Source organism: Stegastes partitus, unplaced genomic scaffold (genome assembly GCF_000690725.1).
Source record: "Stegastes partitus isolate 25-593 unplaced genomic scaffold, Stegastes_partitus-1.0.2 Scaffold817, whole genome shotgun sequence".
Classification (NCBI taxonomy): Eukaryota; Metazoa; Chordata; class Actinopteri; family Pomacentridae; genus Stegastes; species Stegastes partitus.
In genome coordinates, this window is record NW_007578548.1 from 325786 (window position 1) to 346905 (window position 21120).

At 41.2% G+C, this 21120-nt stretch overlaps 2 protein-coding genes across 2 annotated transcripts; one reads left to right on the top strand and one right to left on the bottom strand.

The window, feature by feature from the left end:
* Positions 1-1165: 1165 nt before the first annotated feature.
* On the top strand, positions 1166-10861 carry atic (5-aminoimidazole-4-carboxamide ribonucleotide formyltransferase/IMP cyclohydrolase). The gene is made up of 15 exons (XM_008292562.1): positions 1166-1341; positions 1525-1651; positions 1794-1937; positions 3097-3185; positions 3464-3615; positions 5899-6055; positions 6745-6870; positions 6972-7079; positions 7199-7284; positions 7365-7454; positions 8152-8277; positions 8381-8473; positions 8562-8744; positions 10188-10343; positions 10519-10861. Exons 1-15 carry the CDS (start codon positions 1323-1325, stop codon positions 10636-10638), a joined length of 1776 nt encoding a protein of 591 aa, XP_008290784.1. The 5' UTR covers positions 1166-1322; the 3' UTR covers positions 10639-10861.
* A 1199-nt stretch (positions 10862-12060) lies between these two features.
* On the bottom strand, positions 12061-21085 carry LOC103365193 (fibronectin-like; the record flags this gene model as incomplete). The annotated part of the gene is made up of 21 exons (XM_008292563.1): positions 12061-12822; positions 13016-13108; positions 13202-13308; positions 13399-13524; positions 13616-13777; positions 14420-14558; positions 14660-15117; positions 15544-15633; positions 15771-15959; positions 16970-17059; positions 17144-17323; positions 17409-17496; positions 17582-17769; positions 17862-18131; positions 18878-18994; positions 19117-19272; positions 19373-19534; positions 19616-19729; positions 19853-20119; positions 20684-20773; positions 20881-21085. Coding segments are annotated over 21 exons (3369 nt in total), but the record flags the coding sequence as incomplete, so codon positions are not given.
* Positions 21086-21120: the final 35 nt, after the last annotated feature.

Sequence of the window (21120 nt, forward strand, 5' to 3'; positions counted from 1 at the left end):
CAGTATCAGTTTGAATTTTAGGCTTATCATAATTTAAATGGAGATATCTGGAATTTACATTTAGCAGGTCTACATATTGGTAGATAGTCCAGTATCTGACCCTCTGAACCCCAAAACCTTGGAGTGGGTTTAAGATTTTTTAAAAGTTGCCAAAATTACACTATTTATTAAAGCTGAAAACGAAATAAATCCATCCATCCATTATCTATACACCGCTTAATCCTCACTGGGGTCATGAGGGGGCTGGAGTCTATCCCAACCGACTTAGGGTGAAGGCAGGGGACACCCTGGACAGATCAACTAAATAAATCAATAAATCAAATTAAAATTAAAATCAAAAGGAAGAATTGTTGTTTTGTTTGGGTCCTTGAGACTGTTTGGCTGAACTGCAGTCCGTGTTTACACCAAATAGGTATAAAGCAAAATACCACTAGTATGCAGAGGCACCATTTTTAACCTCTTAATGTCCATGCGTGGACATCACATTCTGGGTTATATTACCACAGTAGTTTTTTTCCATTTGTTTTTATTTGTATTATTTTATTATTCGTATTTTATTTTTTATTTAAATGTTTATTTTATTTATTTTTTTAAATATGTATATTTTTGTTGTCTTATGTTTTATATTCTTGCTATATTTGATCTGATCAAATAGCAAAGAGAAATAAAAAATGCATATCAGACTAGAGCTCAGGTCTTAAGAGGTCAACCCCCCCCCCAATTATCAAAGAAATTCAACTTTCATTTTTCTTTGTTTGATGATTTCTGCCATCAGAACTTTGCTACACTGCAGAAAACGTGTCTTTGAGTTTTCTCTACTTATAGCCGTGGTTTTGCTGTTTCTATAGAGTTTATGTTGAGCTAACAGTGAGTCAAAATGTGACAGGGGCCAAGAAAAAACGCCCGGAGACAGCTTGGATCAGAGGGTTAATGAGAGTCAATAGATCATTCCCATGAATCAAGATGTAATTAGAAACTACCTATTTGTCTGTCCCAATAGTAAAACTTCTTGTCTTCTTCTTCTTCATTAATATCATCACCATCATCCTTACCTTTGTTCTGTGCGGATCATGAAATGCGCTTTTCCTGCGCCGTTGTGGCTCTTTCGGGTGCGTTTGTGCGTCAGGGGCGGGCCGACCGGAGCAGGGCGGGTCTTTCTACTTTGGAAGCGCATGATGAAGCGTTGAAAAGCGTGCAGAGTTGTCTCAATCTCTTCGATTGTGCTCTGCAACGATTACCAATAGTGAAACTGAGTGAAGTCTGAGCAGAAGCCCAGCTGACATCCAGAGAAACGCTGCGCCGCCGACACCGTGCCCGTGAACATGGCCTCCTCGGAGCTCGGTAAGAGCCTCTGTGCGCATTTTAATCAACTCTCTATCAAAGTTTTGCTCTGCACAGTGCATGCTGTTAGCTCCCTGGCTAACATTAGCCAACGTGGTCAGCTTTGATTCACCATTTTACTCCTCTTTTGCATTTGTAAAACTGAGTGCAGAGGTTCAGTCTGTCCTCCATCTGTCCTCGCAGCACTTTTGAGTGTGTCTGACAAAACTGGACTGCTGGACTTCGCCAAAAGGCTGGTGGCTGTTGGATTGTCTCTGGTCGCCTCAGGTGGGACAGCCAAAGCCCTGCGTGAAGCTGGACTGGCAGTCAGGTGGGTGTTAAAGCAGCCTTTGGAGTTAAAGATTGAATCAAGTGCAGATGTTTTTTTTTTTTTTTTTTGGTTTGTCCACATTCACTTACATGCAGTAGAAACCTGTAGGAGGCCTTTTCCTCAAGTGTGTGCTGTGTCTCAGGGATGTGTCTGAGCTGACCGGACACCCAGAGATGCTGGGAGGCAGAGTAAAGACTCTGCATCCTGCTGTCCACGGAGGCATCCTGGCCAGGAAAACACCCACCGACTCTGCAGACATGGAGAAACTGGGCTACAGCCTGGTCAGGTGAGGAGAAGACAAAACATGGAAACACTCACTAATTCAGATGTATTTATTTTTTCATCAGGTGGATATTTATGTGCATTTGCAACAACGAAGGTAAAACTGAATTAGAAGTAATGGTTACAAAGTGCAAAGCGTGTGCCGTGACTTGTGGTTATCAAACAGATCACAAGGTAACATGCTTGTAGATTGTAGGCCTTTTGCATGGATAAGAAATCACATGGAGTTGATTTAGCAGCTGGATAATTGGGAAACTGCTGCTCCATCAAGCTCAACTTGTGATTCTCATTTGTTTGGGAGAAGAAGAATCTGATGAAATCACGTTTCACAGTGTTGTCTCTGTTACAATAAACCCCACACTAGAGTCAGGTCTGATGGCTACAACTTCAAATACTGACTGCTTAACGCACATTTAAATGAAAAGTCAATAGTTTCTGGGTTTCATTGATATTTTGGGAGGAAAAAGAGGAATTTGAATGGATCGTGTGAGGACAAAGAACTTCAGACTGTAGACCAGCTGATTCATTTTTTAAAAAACTTTGCTCGCAGGTTTTATTTGCATAACAAGCAACAACAATGGTCTCTTCAGGAGTGTTACTTTTTTTTTTTTTTTTTTTTTACCAGCAATATCTGAAAAATGAGCAAATACATTATGCTCTGCAGATGCAGCACAGCTGATGGGACGTCGCACTATGAAGCTCGTTTCCATGGCATAAATAACTGAGCAGTTTGTGTACATTTGAGCACATGGATCCTCGGGACACCCATGTTCCTTGTAACTTTCTTGAAGTCTCTCACACCTAACCTTGTCTACAACTGAAATTTCCCCGTTTTGTCTCGTGTAAAGATGTGTAGTAAGGTTAAAAATGGCACAAATGTACAAATGGCATTGACATGCCTTCAGAGTTGGAATGAGTCTGTGATTGTCCTCGAGGCTTTTTCTAGATCTGCACTGTTGTCAGTGGCTACATACTTTCTTAAAAGGTGGAGCTTTTTGAATCTGGGCTCAAGTTTCTACAATTCATTATCATTCTTGCACACTAGTGTTGCTTCTTTGATGATAGAAATAACTTTGTGTGATATTTTCACTGATACTCAGTTGTAGCTGCAACTGTGGAGATGAAAAATAATCTAACAATCTAATGTCTTTGCTGTTTTCAAGAGTGGTGGTTTGCAACCTCTACCCATTTGTAAAGACCGTCTCGAACCCAAATGTTTCAGTGGAGGACGCTGTAGAGCAGATTGACATCGGTAAGTTGAGCCGATGATGCAGCATTAACAGCATGCAGAGTAGCTTTAGAATATAAAAACAATAAAGCCATCAAGTCCCTGGTTTAGTTCCTGGTTGGCCCAGACCTTTACTGCATGTCATTCCCCTGCTCACTGTCTCAAAAATCTCAACCCCAAATTTTTAAAAATGCTCAACTAATGCATTCCACTTGCATCAAAAAAAATCAAGCGTCTTCTCCACTTCAATAATATTCAAATCTCTGTGGTTATTTATTAAAATTTTTTGTGTGTATTTTCAGGTGGTGTGACTCTGCTGAGAGCAGCAGCTAAGAACCACGCTCGGGTCACCATCGTGTGCGATCCTGCTGACTATTCGCTTGTTTCCAAGGAGATGGAGACTTCAGACGACAAAGATACGACCGTGGAAACACGCAGGACTCTGGCCCTCAAAGTAAGTTTGCTTCCTCGCCAACCTGCAAGTGTGTGACTTGAATTTGTACAAGACAAAGTTTGTGGTTTGTAAACACTGGAGTGCAAGAAAAGAACTTCTTTTTTTTTTTTTTTTTTAATTCTCCAAAATGCAACCCAAAGAACTGAAATGCAAAATCTTTTAAACGTCTGGAGGAAATTCCTTCAAATTTAGTGTTCACTTGGACTCACAAATGAACCGATTAGACTTTGGTGGTCAAATGTCAGTACGACCTCCCAAAACACATTTTTGGTCATAATTTTTTCATAACTCAAAAATTCTTATGCTCATCATGACAAAATTTCACACAAATGTCTAAAAGGATTAAATAATGCAGGGATCACATTTTTTGTCTCAAATCTCAATAGTTAAGAAATGATTGCCTGATTAATCGACATTCAAAACAATCGATAGTTTCAGCCCCAGTGATCACCATTATTCTCATTTCCTTCAACAAGCTGCTATATCCAAAACACAAGAAGGAACTTTACTGCAGGTCCATTGTCCCTCCTGCAGTCTGACTATATAAAACATCCATGACTTAACATTTCTACTCATGTGCAACTACTGTCTTTCTAACTTTTTCAAGTGCAGTAACACTTTTTTTTTTAAAACAGTTTTTCTCCACATAGCCCTTCAGGTGCAACAATTTTCATTATATAACACAGTTTTTTGTTTTTTTTTTCTTTCCTCCTTATAGCTCTTCCAGTGTAGCAACATTTTTAACACTGTTCTCATCCTGTAGCTCTTCCAGGTCAACAGTATCTCCAAACACTGTTTCCTCTTTGCAGTACTTCAAGTGCAACAAAATTGAAGTAACCCTGCTTTTCGCCTTTATAGCTCTTAAAGTGTGAAAACATCATGAAACTGTGTGTGGTCTAAAAAACTACCTTTCTGAAAACGCTTCATGCCTCCGTTTTAAGTATAGCAATAATAACAAATTTGATGAGACATAAAAGAAAGTACTGGAACAGATTTTTTTCCTCATTTCTTTTTTTTTTTTTTTTCCATTAAAACCTCAAGCTGAAAATCTAAAAAGTGCCATTTTAAAGTCAATCTTATCCGCTTCAAATATGAGATGTGTCAGAAAAGTTCCAGGACTGGTTTCACAAAAGATGTATTTCAAACCCAAGCTTGGAGTTTTCCCCTTCAGACGATCAACCAGAACTTCTACAAAGAGATTCTGCGGCATTTGCTTCATTCAGTGCACGACTTGCAGGACAAGTCGAGGCTGCTTCACCATGACAACGCGCCTGCTATTGGATGCCCTGAGCATCCCACAGTTCCTGGCTGAGAAGAACATCGCCGTGCTGGAGCAACCTCCTTACTCATCCCACCTGGCTCTATGATTCTTTTTCCTCTTCCCCAAGCTCAAGGGAGTCATCAAGGGGACCCGTTTTGAAGATGTTGACAACATTAAGAAGGCTGTGACCACAGAGCGGCAGAGGATCCTGGAAGAATCCTTCCAGGAGTGCATGGCGGTGTGGCTGAGAAGGCTGGGAAAGTGGATTAGACTCCAGGGGGATTACTTTGAAGGGGAAAACTTGTAGTTTGGATTTGAAATACATCTTTTGTGACTCACTACTGAAACTTTTCTGACACACCTCGTATCCCTTAACCACGCCCTTTACTGTTCAGACTTGTCGCACATCTCAGTTTTGAGAAAGTGTGAGCCATGAGCAGATGTCGATCTTAAAATGAAAGTTGCAAAATTTAACCAGATGATTCTTAAAAAACATTAGAGGTTTCTGGGGCTCAAGCCGGTTTAGATTTTTATTATTTCATTGATCAAGTGGCTTAACATGTTACTCAGTTTAGGTAATTCTTTATAAGAAGCTAACCCGGCTGTGCAAAGCGCTACACTGATCCCAGCTCCCTGAGGAAACACATGAAGTCACATTTGACAAAAGAGCGACAGTTATGGAAGAAGATGAAATCCATTGCAGTACTAATTCCAGGACTAATTTAGGGCTCATGATAAAAAGGAGATTTTGCTGGTCTGTCCACTTGCACTGGTGTTGTTTGTCTTGCACTGACCCTCACCTCAAAGCAAAGTCCACTGTGGACTTCCTATCACGAGTGTTGATTGTTTATTAGGTTATCGAGTTTAACACTTGACCACAGGTGCACTCTGACCTCATAGTGAGGCCAGACATGCCTCCATCCTGATATGCTCTGTTGCTCTGCTTTGAGGGTGATGCCTTCATAGATAATACAACAGATGATGTGTTTGTGTCTTTTCCTTCCATTTTATCTCCTGTTCAGGCCTTCACTCACACAGCACAGTACGACGAGGCGATATCGGACTACTTTCGAGGCCAGTACAGCCGTGGTGTGTCTCAGCTGCCCCTGCGTTATGGCATGAACCCCCACCAGGCACCCGCACAACTCTACACTCTGCGACCAGCGCTCCCACTCAAAGGTGCGCTGCAAGGATTTTGACAGGGTAGTGTTGTCTCAAAATTGAACACGGCAAGTTGTGCGGTTACTGGAAATGATGGCAGCATTACCTGCAAAAATATGTGCAAGCTTTGTTGCAGTGTATCAATCCTGACTCATTAGACTGCTAAATTAACCTAATCAACACACTGATGGCTTCTACCTGACAATAGTTCGGGGGTCATTCCATCTCAAACCTTCTACATTTTTTTTTTTAAAACAATTTTTGCTTGACCATTTCTGATTTGCCTGAAAATGTTCTGAATGTTAACATTAAATACAGAAGAACACAACTGGAGACAGAGTAGCTCCATCTTCTTATGTCTAGTCTGGTGTCAGCTGGTGGCTGCAGCCTGATAAAAGAGCCTGTTTCCCAAAATGTCTCAATACATACAGGCCAGTTTTAATGCATTCAAATGATGATCCTATACCAACGAAGTTTAAATGGCAAATAAAACAACAGAGGTCTTTGAGTTAATATGATGCCTAAATAAAATGATGTGAGATAGAAGGTGCTTCATTGAGAAGAGAAAGATAAAGCAGTGACAGAAGGTAATTATTGTTTTTTTTTTTTTTTTTTTAAAGGGCTAATTTTCACAGCATTACAGAGAGCTGTAAATGATTCACCCTTAAAATGTATTTATTTTGATTTCTGCTTCGCTCTCCTCTTAGTGGTCAACGGTTCCCCCGGCTTTATCAATCTGTGTGATGCTCTGAACGCTTGGCAGCTGGTCAGAGAGCTTAAGAGCACTCTTGGCATGGCTGCTGCCACTTCCTTCAAACATGTCAGCCCTGCTGGTAAGACGAAGAGAAATTCAGATACACTCAACAGTATAAATGTGGACTTGGAGATTTGTGCTGTAAATCTGCAATGACTTTTAAAAATCTTTCTTCTTTAGGAGCTGCAGTTGGAGTTCCTCTGACTGAAGAGGAAGCCAAAGTGTGCATGGTGCATGACATGCTGAAGGATCTAACACCGCTGGCAACAGCCTATGCAAGGGCAAGAGGTAGAAAACACTGAATAATACACTAGACAACCTGAATTATTTTGTATCCTGATCTTTTTTTAAAAAATAGAAATTTGTTGTTAAATAGAATTAACTTCTGTCTTTCACTACATCTGCAGGTTCAGACAGAATGTCTTCTTTTGGAGATTTCATCGCTGTGTCCGATGTGTGTGACGTTCCCACCGCCAGGATCATATCAAGAGAGGTAAAGGGCAAATACAGAGGAAAGGAATGTTTTAGGTGATATTGTTTTGCTTAACTGTTACTCAACCTGATTGTTCTCAGGTATCGGATGGAATCATTGCTCCTGGTTACGATGAGGAGGCGCTGAAAATCCTCTCCAAAAAGAAGAACGGCAACTACTGCGTGCTTCAGGTAAGAGCAGTGTTGCCACACTTGACTGAAACGGAGCCTAGAACACACCCACGTGTCATTAAAAAAAAAAAACAAGACTTTCTTATACATTTTGAAAAAATAGTATGGCACATTCTCTACAAAGAGTTCTTGTCTCCAGCATATATTTGGATTAACTACACTGATTTAAACTGTGATGATTGGTAGGCAAGTTCTGCAGCTATAAGGAGCCTAAGGAGCGTTTTTAATTTATTTTTTGTGCAGGTTTCTGTACAACAGACATCAGAAATAATAGTGTCTATTTAAAAATATGTGTATCATGTTTGCAGCCTTTTTTTTCCTCACAGATTTTGGCAGTCTGATGCTAATGGTTTTATAATACCTTTGTAGGTCTAATCTCCCTCCATGTCTTTAGTGTTAACTTCTGGAATATGGCCTCATTTTTTGTTAATTGGAAGCTTTCCTTTATAATGCAGCAATAAACCTAAATCACAACTACCTAGACAAAACCCAGTTTTTCTTGCCCAGTTGAAGAAAAAGCAACAAGTTGACACTAAATGTGGCAACAGAGGTGAGAATTTTTTTTAAAAAAAAGTTTTTTTTATTAAAAAAAAACCAAAAAAAACAGCAAGGACTTTTGCATTTACCAAACATTAACTAAAACTAGAGTTCACGTCATGGTTTATTTGCTGTTTTTGACTGTACGTCTTCCTCCCAGATGGATCCAGACTACGAGCCTGATGACGCTGAGGTGAGAGTGTTGTTTGGTCTCTACCTCAAGCAAAAGAGGAACGGAGGGCTTATCGATAAGAAATTCTTCAGCAATGTCGTTTCTAAGGGCTCTGTGAGTTGCTGTTGTGTATTTACTAATTACTTGCACCTTTCATAATTGACACAGTCCGATCTGAATGACTAGTGTTAACCCTTTTCTTGTTTGTGTCCAAAAGCTCTCCGAGGAAGCCGTGCGTGACCTCACTGTGGCCACCATCGCTGTCAAGTACACTCAGTCCAACTCTGTGTGCTACGCTAAAGACGGACAGGTGAGAAGAGGTCGATTAAAAAGTGGACGAAGGAGTCTAGATGAGCCATAACTTTTCTGTAAGGTTTTCTCTCGTCTGTATTTTGCAGGTTATTGGTATCGGCGCCGGTCAGCAGTCTCGCATCCACTGCACACGACTGGCGGGTGACAAAGCTGATAACTGGTGGCTCAGACACCACCCTTGTGTCCTCAACATGAAGTTTCGCAGCGGTGTGAAGCGAGCGGAGATGGCCAACGCAATCGACCAGTATGTCAGCGACACCATTGGCGAGGTGAGGGAATAAAAACGGTCAACGTACAAAACTGCGTTAAAGCTTAAGTAGACGTTTGATTATAATTAGAGCTTCTAACTTACAGGTATGGGTTTTTTTGTTTGTTTGTTTGTTTTAGAGAATGAATATTCCATTCTGTTGACGTCTGTATGGGTTATTTTGCATTTGGCCAATAACACTGCCACCATGAATTGATTTGTTGTTGGCTATTAAATCAGTGATTAATTTAATAGTTGACAACAAATCAATTGTTAGTTCAGATAATGGCTCAGTCAGCTTGAATATATTTTAACAAAAAATGAAAATTCTCCGATTCCAGCTTCTAAAATCTAAACATTTTCTGATTCCTTTCCTCCTCCGTGACAGTAAACTGAATATCATTATCTGAGCATTCATCCCACTCTCACCCAACCGGTCGAGGCAGATGGCCGTCCCTCCCTGAGCCTGGTTCTGTCGGATGTTTTTTTTTTCCCCCGCGGGGGTTTTCGGTTCCTTCCCACTGTTGCGGACTGCTTGTGGACTGCTGAAGCTTATAGGGAATCCAAATGTTTTGGATTGTCAGGTGTTTCTGCCTTGTTAAGCGCTATGAGATGACTTGTTGTAAATATGCGCTACACAAATAAAATTGAATTGAATTTGAGGACGTAATATTAGGATTTTAGTAATGGTGATTGGCATTTTTCAACATTTCTTGACATTTTATAGACCAAAACAATGAACTGATTAGTCAAGAAAATAATATTGTAAAGAATCGTTAACCTAAGCCCTAGTGGCAACTCTTGCGTTTAAATATGCAAGTCTTGGGAAATGTATGCACGTGTCACACTGCATCTGAAATGCAAAAAAGCAAAAGAGAGAAATCTGCGGCTTTCATGCAGGTTGCAGCTACTAGATCATATTCTGTTGTCACAAAACATGAGATAAGTAATTTTCTGATAATGTGGATGCAATACTTTCTGTGGCACAAAAAAAATAGTATCTGTGTTTGTTTTAAATATAATACTTTAATTTTGCTGTGCACACGCAAAGTTTGAAAATTAAATCCATTTTTTTTTTTTAGAAGTAATGTTTTGCAGATACAGTGGAGAATTGATGAGTCACTTAGAGCCCAGAAAAAGATTTTTTGCAACACATTACACATACTGTGTTTTGTAGATTTTCAGCACAAAAACGTTAAATTCAGACCAGGAAATGTCCCATTGCATATTTATACTTGGGGAAACAAAACATAAAGATACAGAGAAATAAGAATCATATTTAGTAAATAAGTGTAATTTGTTGTATGTTTGTAGCTGAGGTCAGTGCCACACTACCTTGGCAATAACTGCGTGCCATTTCACTGAATATCTTTATGTCAGATGTTTAATTCCACATCTCGTAACAAAGCACACCAAGTTTAAGATCAATGAAAATCCTTGTATTGTGTCTGTTTTGTGCTGGCAGGGCCCAGACTTGGCAGTTTGGAAGTCGATGTATGAAGAGGTGCCCGAGCTGCTTTCAGGGACTGAGAAGAAGAACTGGATCAGCTCCATGCAGGCTGTGGCTGTCAGCTCTGACGCCTTCTTCCCCTTCAGAGATAACATAGATCGTGCCAAACGGGTAAATATCCCAAACCTCACTCGAAGCACGTGTCCATGTACTTCTCACAATAAATTGCACGGGAATGCAGGTGTAACCTTTTGGCATGCAGGAGAGCCCCCACATCACATTTTGTCAATTCTGACTCTTTCTAACCATCTTTACTCACTTTTCCTCCCTCTCTGTGTGTCTGTAGAGCGGTGTTGAGTACATTGCAGCTCCGGCGGGTTCTGCTGCTGACGAGGTTGTGATTAACGCCTGCAATGAGCAGGGCATCACTCTGGTGCACACCAACCTGCGGCTCTTCCACCACTAAGATCATCTCACTCACTGCTATGCATCATTAGAGGGAAAAGAATTCTAACATTCCTGATACTTTAGCATTCCTGCCCTCATCACACTTAAGTGTAGATATCACAAAGGCACTATTTTGTAACGCACGAATTGCATTCCTAACTTGTGGTACTAACATTAGAAAGTGATACTGTTACTGTTGATGCAAATTCTGGGTCAAATAAATGGTTAACGATGGTTCATAAGTAATCTGTCTATTTGGTTTTTTTTAACTATACTGTATGTCTGGCTCTGAATGCAGAAGTGTTGGTCAATTTGTTTACTGCTTTAATTCACGCTACAGTGTCTCACCAACTACCTGGGACTACTCTGAAAATTTGTAGTTATTTCTGGTCCCCAGAAGCAGTTTTCTCTAGCACCACCATGACTTGAAAATTTAATGTTTTAAAACACTTTAATGAAATCCAGTACATCATACACTTTTAGATGGCTTGCCACCTGATGTTGCATAATCATTGAGGAACAATTTCAGTCACTTTTTCATCCTCTAACTTCCCAGCCAGAACAACCATCAGCTCAATTACTATTGGGAGTATATGAGAGTCCTTAACCACAACAGAAGGCTTTGGCATGTTGCCAGCTAAACCCCCACAATGCTCTCTGTCTGCTAGCACAAACTGTCCATAATCTGAGTGACCACTTGTTGAGGTTTTCACAGGATTACAGCAATAAACTGCACTTTTCCATCTCAGAATAGTAAGAGGCGCTACCTGGTGGTGCATCCAGGTTCTACAGCTAATCCACAGTATATTTGACATGCATGTCCTTCATCTTCTGTCATATCAGTTAAAATGATAATTTTATAATTTTAGGGCGACTGTGGCTCAGGTGGCGGAGTGGGTTCAGTGTCCTTGGGCAAGACACTGAACCCAAAAGTTGTTCCCAATGGCAGGCAGGCAGACACCTTGCATGGCAATGTGTCACCATTGGTGTATGAATGAGTGGATGAATGAGAAAACATTGAAAAGCGCTATAGAAGTGCAGACCACTTACATTTATTGTAATTTAACTATTATAAATTAATACAATATTATTGTTTTTTTTTTTTTTAAATGATTTAATTTCAAACAATCACAAGATTGCTTTTTAAACATTATCAATTTTAAATTAAGGAAACTGAATTGTAGCTGCCCCCTAAAATTTCTACTTATCTGCTTTAAAATGCTTTCTCGTCTGTTTTGTCTTAATTAATTAATTTAGTTGACTAAGTCAAAGTTGTGTTTTTATTTCAGCAAACAGTCAAAAGATGGGGAACAACATGAAGCAAAGATATCCAGCAAGAGTTGAGAGATGGATGTTGAAGTTTATAACTTGCTAAAAAAGGTATATAATGCAAAACTGGACAACAACTCCAATCTGAGTTACAAAAAACCCAACACTTTGGTTAGGATTCGGAATCTCTCCAGCTTTATTAAAATAAGGGACTTCTTTTTGTCAAAGGTAGAAACAACTTTGGCATCGACAACAAAGTACAAAAATAGAACAGTTCACATTCTCACATCCTAGTTCACACATTCACACGTTGAGATTAAAGGGATAAATTAGTAAAAAGACATTACAAGTCAGAATGTGTCAATCACGCACAGTGCAGACCCTTAGTAATGAAAAAAGGGCTACAGAACAGGAAAAACCCATTTCCATGGACAGTTTAAACATTGTTAATAACTACGTTGACATTCTTTAATACAGTGCTTCCTTTCTGACAGTTCTGTTTTTCAATTAGGAGATGTTTCGAAATATCTAAATGGAAAACAAATGCCAATTTGACAAGTATACAAAGTTCTAAATAACTTCCATTGAGGCTCACACACAAGTACGTAGAAGAAAAGGTTCGGCAGGAGTTTTCCTTTTTGAATAAATTCCAAATTTAGCAGTCAACAGTGAAAAGACTGGCTTTAGAAAACGATCAGGACTGATCGGGCAGCAGGGCAGTGTAACTTATAAACGTGTGTCAGAAAAGTGATAAGGCAGTTAGTTCATTTGAGTCACAGACAGCGTGGCTTCTACAAGGTGAAACAGTGCAGCAAATGGACAGTGGGTGAGCAAAGCAGATGCCGATGACTATCCTTTATTCCCGGGAATTTTGAGGAACATGTGCATCTGCCAGCAGGTCAGGTCGAAGGCACTCAATGGGGCAATGAATTTTCTGTGAGAGTGGGAAGATTTGAAGGGTTAGGACTGGAATTTCTGTATTTATTGAAATTTTCATATGCAAGAATGAGTGGGTTTGAAGAATATCATTTCATTTGATCTGTTTGATCTTGGAAAAAACAACTTGACCATCGAAACAGGACAATTAAACATGTAAATGATTCTGTATTCATATTAATTTCACTTACTTTGCGTAGTGTGTTGTCTCCATATCTAACAGGCTGCAGCAGACTGGCGTCAACATCAGCACCTGGTCTGCGACAGTTCTCACATCGCCAGCCCTGATGAGACAAAACATACATTCAATCATGTTTTATTTAATGCAGTGAATACAAATGATGCACACTGAAACCAGGGAGGCTGATGTGTCTCACCTGTTGTCCTCCAAAGCATGAGCAGGTGCAGATAGCACCCAGATACTCCTTCTGCCACTGGTTGCCTACTTGATAGGTTTTGCCATCATCGTAGCACACGGACTCATCTGTGCAAGTACACAATAACATTTACATGCAACTCTTCAACTTTGACAGACAGCTATGGAGTACTTCTTTGGGTACTAAAGAGGCCTTACGTGGTTCACACTTGAACTCTCCTTTGCCATTTCCCAAGCAAGTGCAGCTCATCAAGTGACCATTCTCAGCGCGACGGTCCCACTTCTCTCCAATGCGATAGTTGTTACCACTGTCATGGCACCACTCTGACAAAACAACAGGGAGACCAAATTAAATACATTCAAATTCAAAATATGCTCGTGGACTCCAGGGAAAAAAAATAACCGAAAAACCTACTGGATGAATCACATCTGAAGTGGCCGCTGCCCAGGCCGAGACACCTGCACCACAGCTTGAAGCCAGTCTCAGACATCCGCTCCCATTCAGCACCAACGTCATGGTAGGTTGAGGTAAAGGCATCGTAGCATGAGTCCTTATTGGAGGGAACTCCCTCTGAGACTGAAAACAGATGGACGGGGAAAAACATGAGATTTATGTAAGCTTCTAGTTAATTGAAGATCAAAATGTTTTGTCATGATCTTTGTGATTTAGTCACTTTTTTCATTAGTTTCATATGTCTAAGGGGACGAATTGAATTGTAAAATGTAATTTATCAGTGTATTCACTGAAAACCCAGCAAGATTAAAAGTAAAGAATTTGAAATTAGGGTAAGAGGTTCAGTCGGCACAATTGGCATTATTTTGTAAATAACTGTATTTCTGTTGGAGAACAGAATTTTGAGCAACAGAGGGCCAAATATGACACGAGGGTGTTACTGAACTGATTCATAAATGTTTTCAAATATAGAATATTTAAAATGTGGAGTTTGATCTGAGGTTGCATTAAAAATATGAAGTTTCATATTATCAGGTAAAAATAATAAAGGTCAGTTTTTGTTTTTTTAAATTTCTGGTCTCCACTGATCGATGGGATGCGTTTTGAGAAAATCCTGAAGTCACCAAGTGCTTCAAATGTGGAGGTTTACATCTGGTGCAGTTTCCATACTGCTGCATACATGTGCCATTAGCAGGAGCTGCTCTACATTAATTTCTGACATTGTTTGGTCTAGTTTGGACACAACAGTTGCTGTAGGATGCTTACTTGAGTTTCCAGCTGTGACGACCTGCTCCAGAATCTTGTGCTTCAGCGCCCCCAGCAGTGCCTCCACGATCACATTGTAGTTTGCTCCGGGGGTGAGTCCTATCAGGGTAGCAGTGGTGGCTGTGCCTGGCAGCCGGATCTGGACAGATAGGGAGAGACAAGATTTGTATATTGGAACTGGTAAATACGGTACAGACAGCATGATGGACTGGTGTAGAAACAACGGGCCTCATCTCTTACCTGGAACATCTTCTCATTGAGCTCTGTGAGAGGATGGCAGGACACCAGGTAGGCGTTGCTCTGACTGTAAGGCTTCCAGGAGATGCTGGTCTGAGTTTGGACCTCCTGTGGCACTCCAGTGTCGTTACCTAATGTAGCTCCGATGGGAAAGTTCAGCTTCAGAATGGGCTGCCTGCGGCCCTCTGCATCAGGAAGGGGTACAAAGACCAAGGGCTCACGAACTTGCCCATAGGGAGACTGTGGGTTTCCACGGTTCCCATTATATCTGCTGTTGTCTCCATTGTTGTTGTACTCTGTGTACTCCACATGCTGGCTCTGATCTCCAAAGCCATCCTGGCTATTGGTGCCCACTACCTGGACTCTGTTGTCCAAGTCAAGTTCGGGCACGTCCAGCCTGTCATCAGCACCTCCTGGGCGGTGTGGCTGGGGCAGAGGCAGGGGAAGCAAGGAGTCTGGTTCTGGGCGAGAGGGGTTAGGGAAGCAAGCAGGTTAGAGGAGGGGGAGCTCAAGCAGAGCTGCTCTACCGTATCACAGCCAACAGGAGGCGACAAATATGCAAGATTGCTGGGGTGCCACCTCATTGCAAAGTGTGTCATAATGCAGCATTACAAACACACAAGATATTTTGAATGACATTTGTAATGACATTCAAAATAAAAAGGGGTATTATTGTTTTAGGAGTCTAATGCTGATCAACTGCACAGCTTGTCTCAAGGCTATTGAGCTGCTACAGCAAAACGTTTGATGCAGCTGAGCAGACATAAGCTGCCATTCAAACCTTTAACATTTTATATGAGGTTTACCTATAAACTCCTTATTTTGGCACTTTTGTTACATCACTTGGATGCATCACTTTTGGACAACAGAAATCTTAAAATACTCACGAGTCCTGATCTTGCCCACCAGAGGCGTGCTCCTCTGTGTGTTCTGGATGGCGATGATCTTGATGATGTACTCTGTGGCTGGTTTCAAGCCTGAACAGAGGAAAAATGATCATATAATGGAAGCAGATTGAATTGAGTTTCATTCAGTAAAAAATGGTTATTTTGGTGATAAATGCCATGTGACAGTATTGTTTGCAATGAAAATGGACCGGCTGGCACACACATACCAGATATTGTGGCGTAGTTTTGCCCGGCGTGGGGTCTTGGGATGAGCTCCCGTGGTGGTCTTCCTGACTCTTCGTAGGTGACGTAGTATCCTGTGATTTGTGTGGCAGGGGGCTGCCAGGTAAAGGAGATGGAGGTGGGGGTCAAAGATGTGACCTGGAGGCTGGTGGGAGCCTGGACAACTGGTTCAGCTGTAAAGGGAAAATATCGTGTTAGATTGTTTGTTGCATCTGTGTGTGTGTTGTAAGGTTGTGCTTGTGATTGGTGCAAGGCTACAGCTGCATAGGTCAGCTCAGTTCAACTCAAGAGAAATGCTGCAGTTTATATTTGCATTTGTATAGCTCTATTAGTGTTAAAGCTAGAGTAGCAAGATCGTAGCAAGAAGAATAAGCTGAAGGTTAAAGGCACACAACTGCAAAAACCCATCCAAGTACATAGTTAGACAGGCAGGGAGGCCATCCAGTCATTTCATACAAATTGATTGGGAAAGGTTTTTTACAGGCCTGTGACTGCCACAGATAAAGCTTTTTTTTTCTTTTCTTTTTAATATTAAAACACTTGATTTATTGACTGCTTAATCTATTTTCAACAAAGATAACAAAAAATCTCCTGGAACACTTTACACACTTTAGCCTGACCACGAATTAAAGTTTTTGAAAGGCTAATTCAACTGAGCAGAATCAGATACGTTACTTGTAAAACCTGCTGCCTATATTGTCCACAATGCAAATGAATAGGTGACAGATCAGTCAGTCATTCAGGTGACGTAATCTCGAGTGACTATTCTCAAGCAGACAATAAGAGTGGGCTACAGAAACCTCAGTTCTTTCTAACTCTAGCTTTATAGTCATCTTTTAAGCAATCATGTGAGGTAACTTCAACTGGAACTCTCTTCTGCAGAAAAAAGAAACACTTTATGCAACTTTTTTTTTTTTTTTTATACAGCTAAGACCTGCAAGCAGACTGTGATGTGTAAAGTCAGTGGAGTTCCCCTTCAAGACCAGAGTGCATTGTTCTACCTTGTCTGTATTTGAAGAAAAGGTTAATTTACCTTTCCTAACTTTTGTCTGTTCACAACACTATTGTGTGCAATGATCAGGACAAACTCCAGCAGCTACATTTACCTCAATATTTCTCAATATGTAAAAAACCTAAAGTTTTTCCAGCAAAACAGAAAGATCAGACACAGTTTGTATTGTACCTGTTTGAATTGTCAGAGTAATCGGGGCGCTCTTTGTGTTGCCGTTCAGAGTGTACAGGTTGGCGGAGTACATGGTTCCGGGCTGCAGACCTTTAAAAAAAACACACACTGTGAGGAAAATCTGAAATCTGTAAATATGCCTAAAGGTCTGTTCAGCATGAAGGTGTGGTGTACCTGTGAGAGTGTAGGTGTATGCTCCTGATGGGATGGTCTTGGTGATGGTGGGATGCGAGCGACTGAGCGGCGTTGCTTCAAGGAGGAAACCAGTGATAGTTTCCACCTTGGTGCGCCAGGTAAGCGTGAAAGAAGTATCCTTCACATCAGAGATACGCACACGTCGAGGTGGGCTCACGTCTGCATTGAGGAAAACGACACAAAACTGTTAAGCAAAGAACTGGGGACGGCTGGAAATGTGTCCATTTACGACGTGGCCAGTTACCTTCCAGTGTGGTTGTTTCTCCCTCCAGTGGTCTGCTGGTGACGGAGTTCTTCAGAGCATAGACCTGAATCTGGTACGTGGTTGCCACCTATAAAACAGGCATCACATACACCTGATATTTACTCTGACTTATGATGAATTCATGTTTATGCTGAGACAAGAACTCTGTTTACCATGAGCCCTGGTACGACAACACGTGTGGTGTCCGGAGCAACATTCATTTCTTTGCGAGGGCTGTTGATGTTCTTTGGGGTGATGACGACACGATAGCCGCTCAGACGTGCATTTGGTGCTCGCCAGGACACGGTGAAGACAGAAGGGCCGACTTCTGAGATCATCAGGTTGGTCGGAGCAGGGATCACTGAGACAGAGAGATTGCAAGCAAAAAAAAAAATTGAAACACTGACTTTTAACTGAGACGTGAATGTGGTGATGTATTCTGTGTATTTCTACCTGTGGCCTGGGTTCCCACTAAGGGTGTGCTGGGCGTTCGGTCATGGAGGGCAATGACTTTAACAGTGTACTCGGTCCCGGGACGAAGGCCGCTCAGCAACACACTGTCCTGGTCGCCTCTGGGTGCTGGACGCAACTCTCTCTCGCCTTCTTCTGAGCTGGAGTAAAAGATGCGGTACGATGTCACGGTGCCGTCTGGACTATCCCAGGTGATGCGCATGGAGGTGGAGTCGATGTCGGAGAAGCTCAGTTCTTTTGGACGGTCCATAGCTGCAGGAAAGGAGCAAGACAGCGTATTCTATTCTGCTCTACATTTCTAAGGCTATAAAGATATCTGACAGCAACACTTGAGATATATTTTATCTCAAATGCTGTGAGTCACTCTGGTAGTCATACTGGATTTAGTAGCAGAACCCTTGGTCCGAGATCTGCCAAAAATCAGCCAGTTTGTGACATGAACAGCAGCAAACATGGTCAGAGATGAATGATTGCTGTCAAGGCATTTGAAATAATTGATATTACATAAATAAACTTTAAATAATTTATCCGCTGGCAAGAAAAAGTTTAAACCATCCAACCATTGCCTGAGTCCTCTCCAGGAACTGCTTTGTCTCGTAAACAGTATATTATTATAGCTAATATACTTTGATATACAAAGATAATATAAATATGCTGTATATCACCTTTATTGCAGGTAGGTATGCAAATTGTTTTGGTATTTTTAAATGCTAACGTGCATTTAGGATATATCATATTTGTCTGTGTGACTAAAACTTGTTTTGCGTCTTTAAATGATTTTTCTTAACTAATCTGTTTGCCGTTAATTATTTTGTCAAACATGATCTGGCATTCTTTGAGCACAGAATTCCTAAAAAAACATATATATATATATATAGTTACAGTGGAAAGATAGCTGTTATCCAGCTACTAAAGTGAATGTAATGCACATTTGTACCAAAACAGTCCACAGTTGAACCTTTCTTGAATCAGTTTCAAATGAATTGAGTCAAACTAACCAGTGACAGCATTCTCCACCACGGGGGAAGAGGGTTGTCCATCATTGCCCAGAGCATAAACGCTCACAACATACTCAACAGTGGGCATCAGACCTGTGAACGTCATCTGTGTCTGATCTGTAACAACAGAGGAGCAGACGAGGAACCAGTGAGAAGACAACATAGCACTGGGAAAATATTGTAAAATGAAGACGTGAGTATGTATCGGAACAGCTGCTGTTTTTTCCGGCCTGTCTTACCGGGAGCCACCACCTCAGAGTACGAAGGTCCCAAGCCATTCTTAGGGACGCTTGTGATTCTGTAGCCTCTGACTGGTCCCTGAGCAGGAGTCCAGCGCACTGTGATGGCGTTGTCACTCACATCAGTCAGCTTCATGTCAGTGGGGGGCTCAGTATCTAAAGGAGAGACAGACGCAAGGCAAGCTGTAGATTTACTATAACTCCTCAACAGTTACTTTTTTTTTTCAAGAATTTCTTTTTTTTCTCATTGCTGTACCAGTTCTGTGTGTTATGTAGACAGGAGTGTTGGAGGCGGGGCTGTCTCCTCGTCCAGAAACAGCATAGACTGTGATGGTGTAGTCGGTACCGGGCTTCAGTCCGGTGATGGTGGCGTAGGTCTGAGTGCCTGGGATTGAAAACTCTTGCAGAGCCTCACCACCTAGAAAAACAGCAACTCATGTTAAACTCAGAACGTGGCTGCAGTTTAGAGGAAACTATGAATTAACAGACAGGTACAGACTTGTTCCATAGGTGATCCTGTAGTTCTTCACGGTGACAGAGGGAGCGTCCCAGCGAATTGTGATGCTGGTGGGGGTGGATGATGATACCTCCAGGTCGGTGGGCGCATCAGAGACTGGAAAGGATTAGAAGAGGAGAAGACAGGAAAGAGGTTCATTATAATAAAAAAAATCTCTGAAAACAAATAGTCATAATCAAGACTCAGCAAGTGATAGTAGAAACCAGTGTGGAAACTCACTGGTGGCCTGTGTGCCAGTCAGAGGCTGACTCTCCTGGTTGTTGTTCACAGCGTACACATATATCAGATATTCGGTTTCGGGTGTTAGTCCAGTCAAGGTGAAGTGGTTCCTGGTTGGGGGAAGCCTCTCATCCATTGCCCGCCCACCGCTCGTCTTCTGATAGCGGATTCGATAGCCGGTGATCACAGCAGTTGGAGCCAGCCAGTGAACGGTGAAGGAGTTGGTCCGGATGTCAGAGAAGTCCAAGCCAGTCGGGGCATCCAGAGCTGATAGAAAAGGTATTGAAAATTAATATGACTTTTTAGTTAAATGCAAAAATAATGGCAAATACAAAATCACCTCCACAAATGACACCAATCTCTCCTCCCTAGAAAGCATGCATACATGACACCATGTAAATCGCACAAGATTTTCTTAATAAACAGAACAAATCAAATGAATTTAAAATCTTTCACATGCATGAACAAACATTAATGTAAATCAAACATACTGTCTAATATGTAGGTCTACCGCTAAATAGACTGTAAAATAAAGTATTAAAAGAAGTTTGCATTTTAGTTGTGTATAGATACCGTTCACTGAAATAATCAGGTTTTGTTATTTTGTTGTGTTCAAAAGCAAATTGATCACGTTATCGTCACTGAGGCATAACTGCATTATGAAGGTTTTTAATATGGTGATTTGCAATTTTTTGTTCTTCTGTCTTCTGTTTTCATATATTTAAAAATACTATAGTTCATATAAATACATATATATTTTTTATGTGATTAAACATTTAAAATGTACTTGAGCAAGTCTTGTGGCACAATCAGTCCCTCTGTCATACTCACTTGTCTTCTGAGTCCCTGTGGCTGGTTCACTTTCTCGTTCACCGTACACGCACACAACACTAATACGGTACTCAGTGTTGGGCAGCAGATCTTTAAAGAAACGGTGAGATACACAGTTAGAATGACTTGACATGGAAAAGCAAAAGTTAAAGCCTGTCAGGCACTTTTTAACAGACGTGATCTTGAGGCTGACTTACTCTGCAGCAGGAAGGTGTTGGTAGCTCCGCCAACATTAACCTCCTTGACGTCATCATCTGTGGCTACAGGGTGGTAACGGATGACAAAGCGAGAGATGTCGCTTGGTGTGGCAACATTGGGGACCGTCCATGTCACCCTAATGTGGTCAGGACCCACCCCTCCGAATTGCAGATTGGTGGGAACTGGGATGGCTGGAAGACGGGGTTATAGAGTTATTGCTAACACTGGAAAAACAAAGA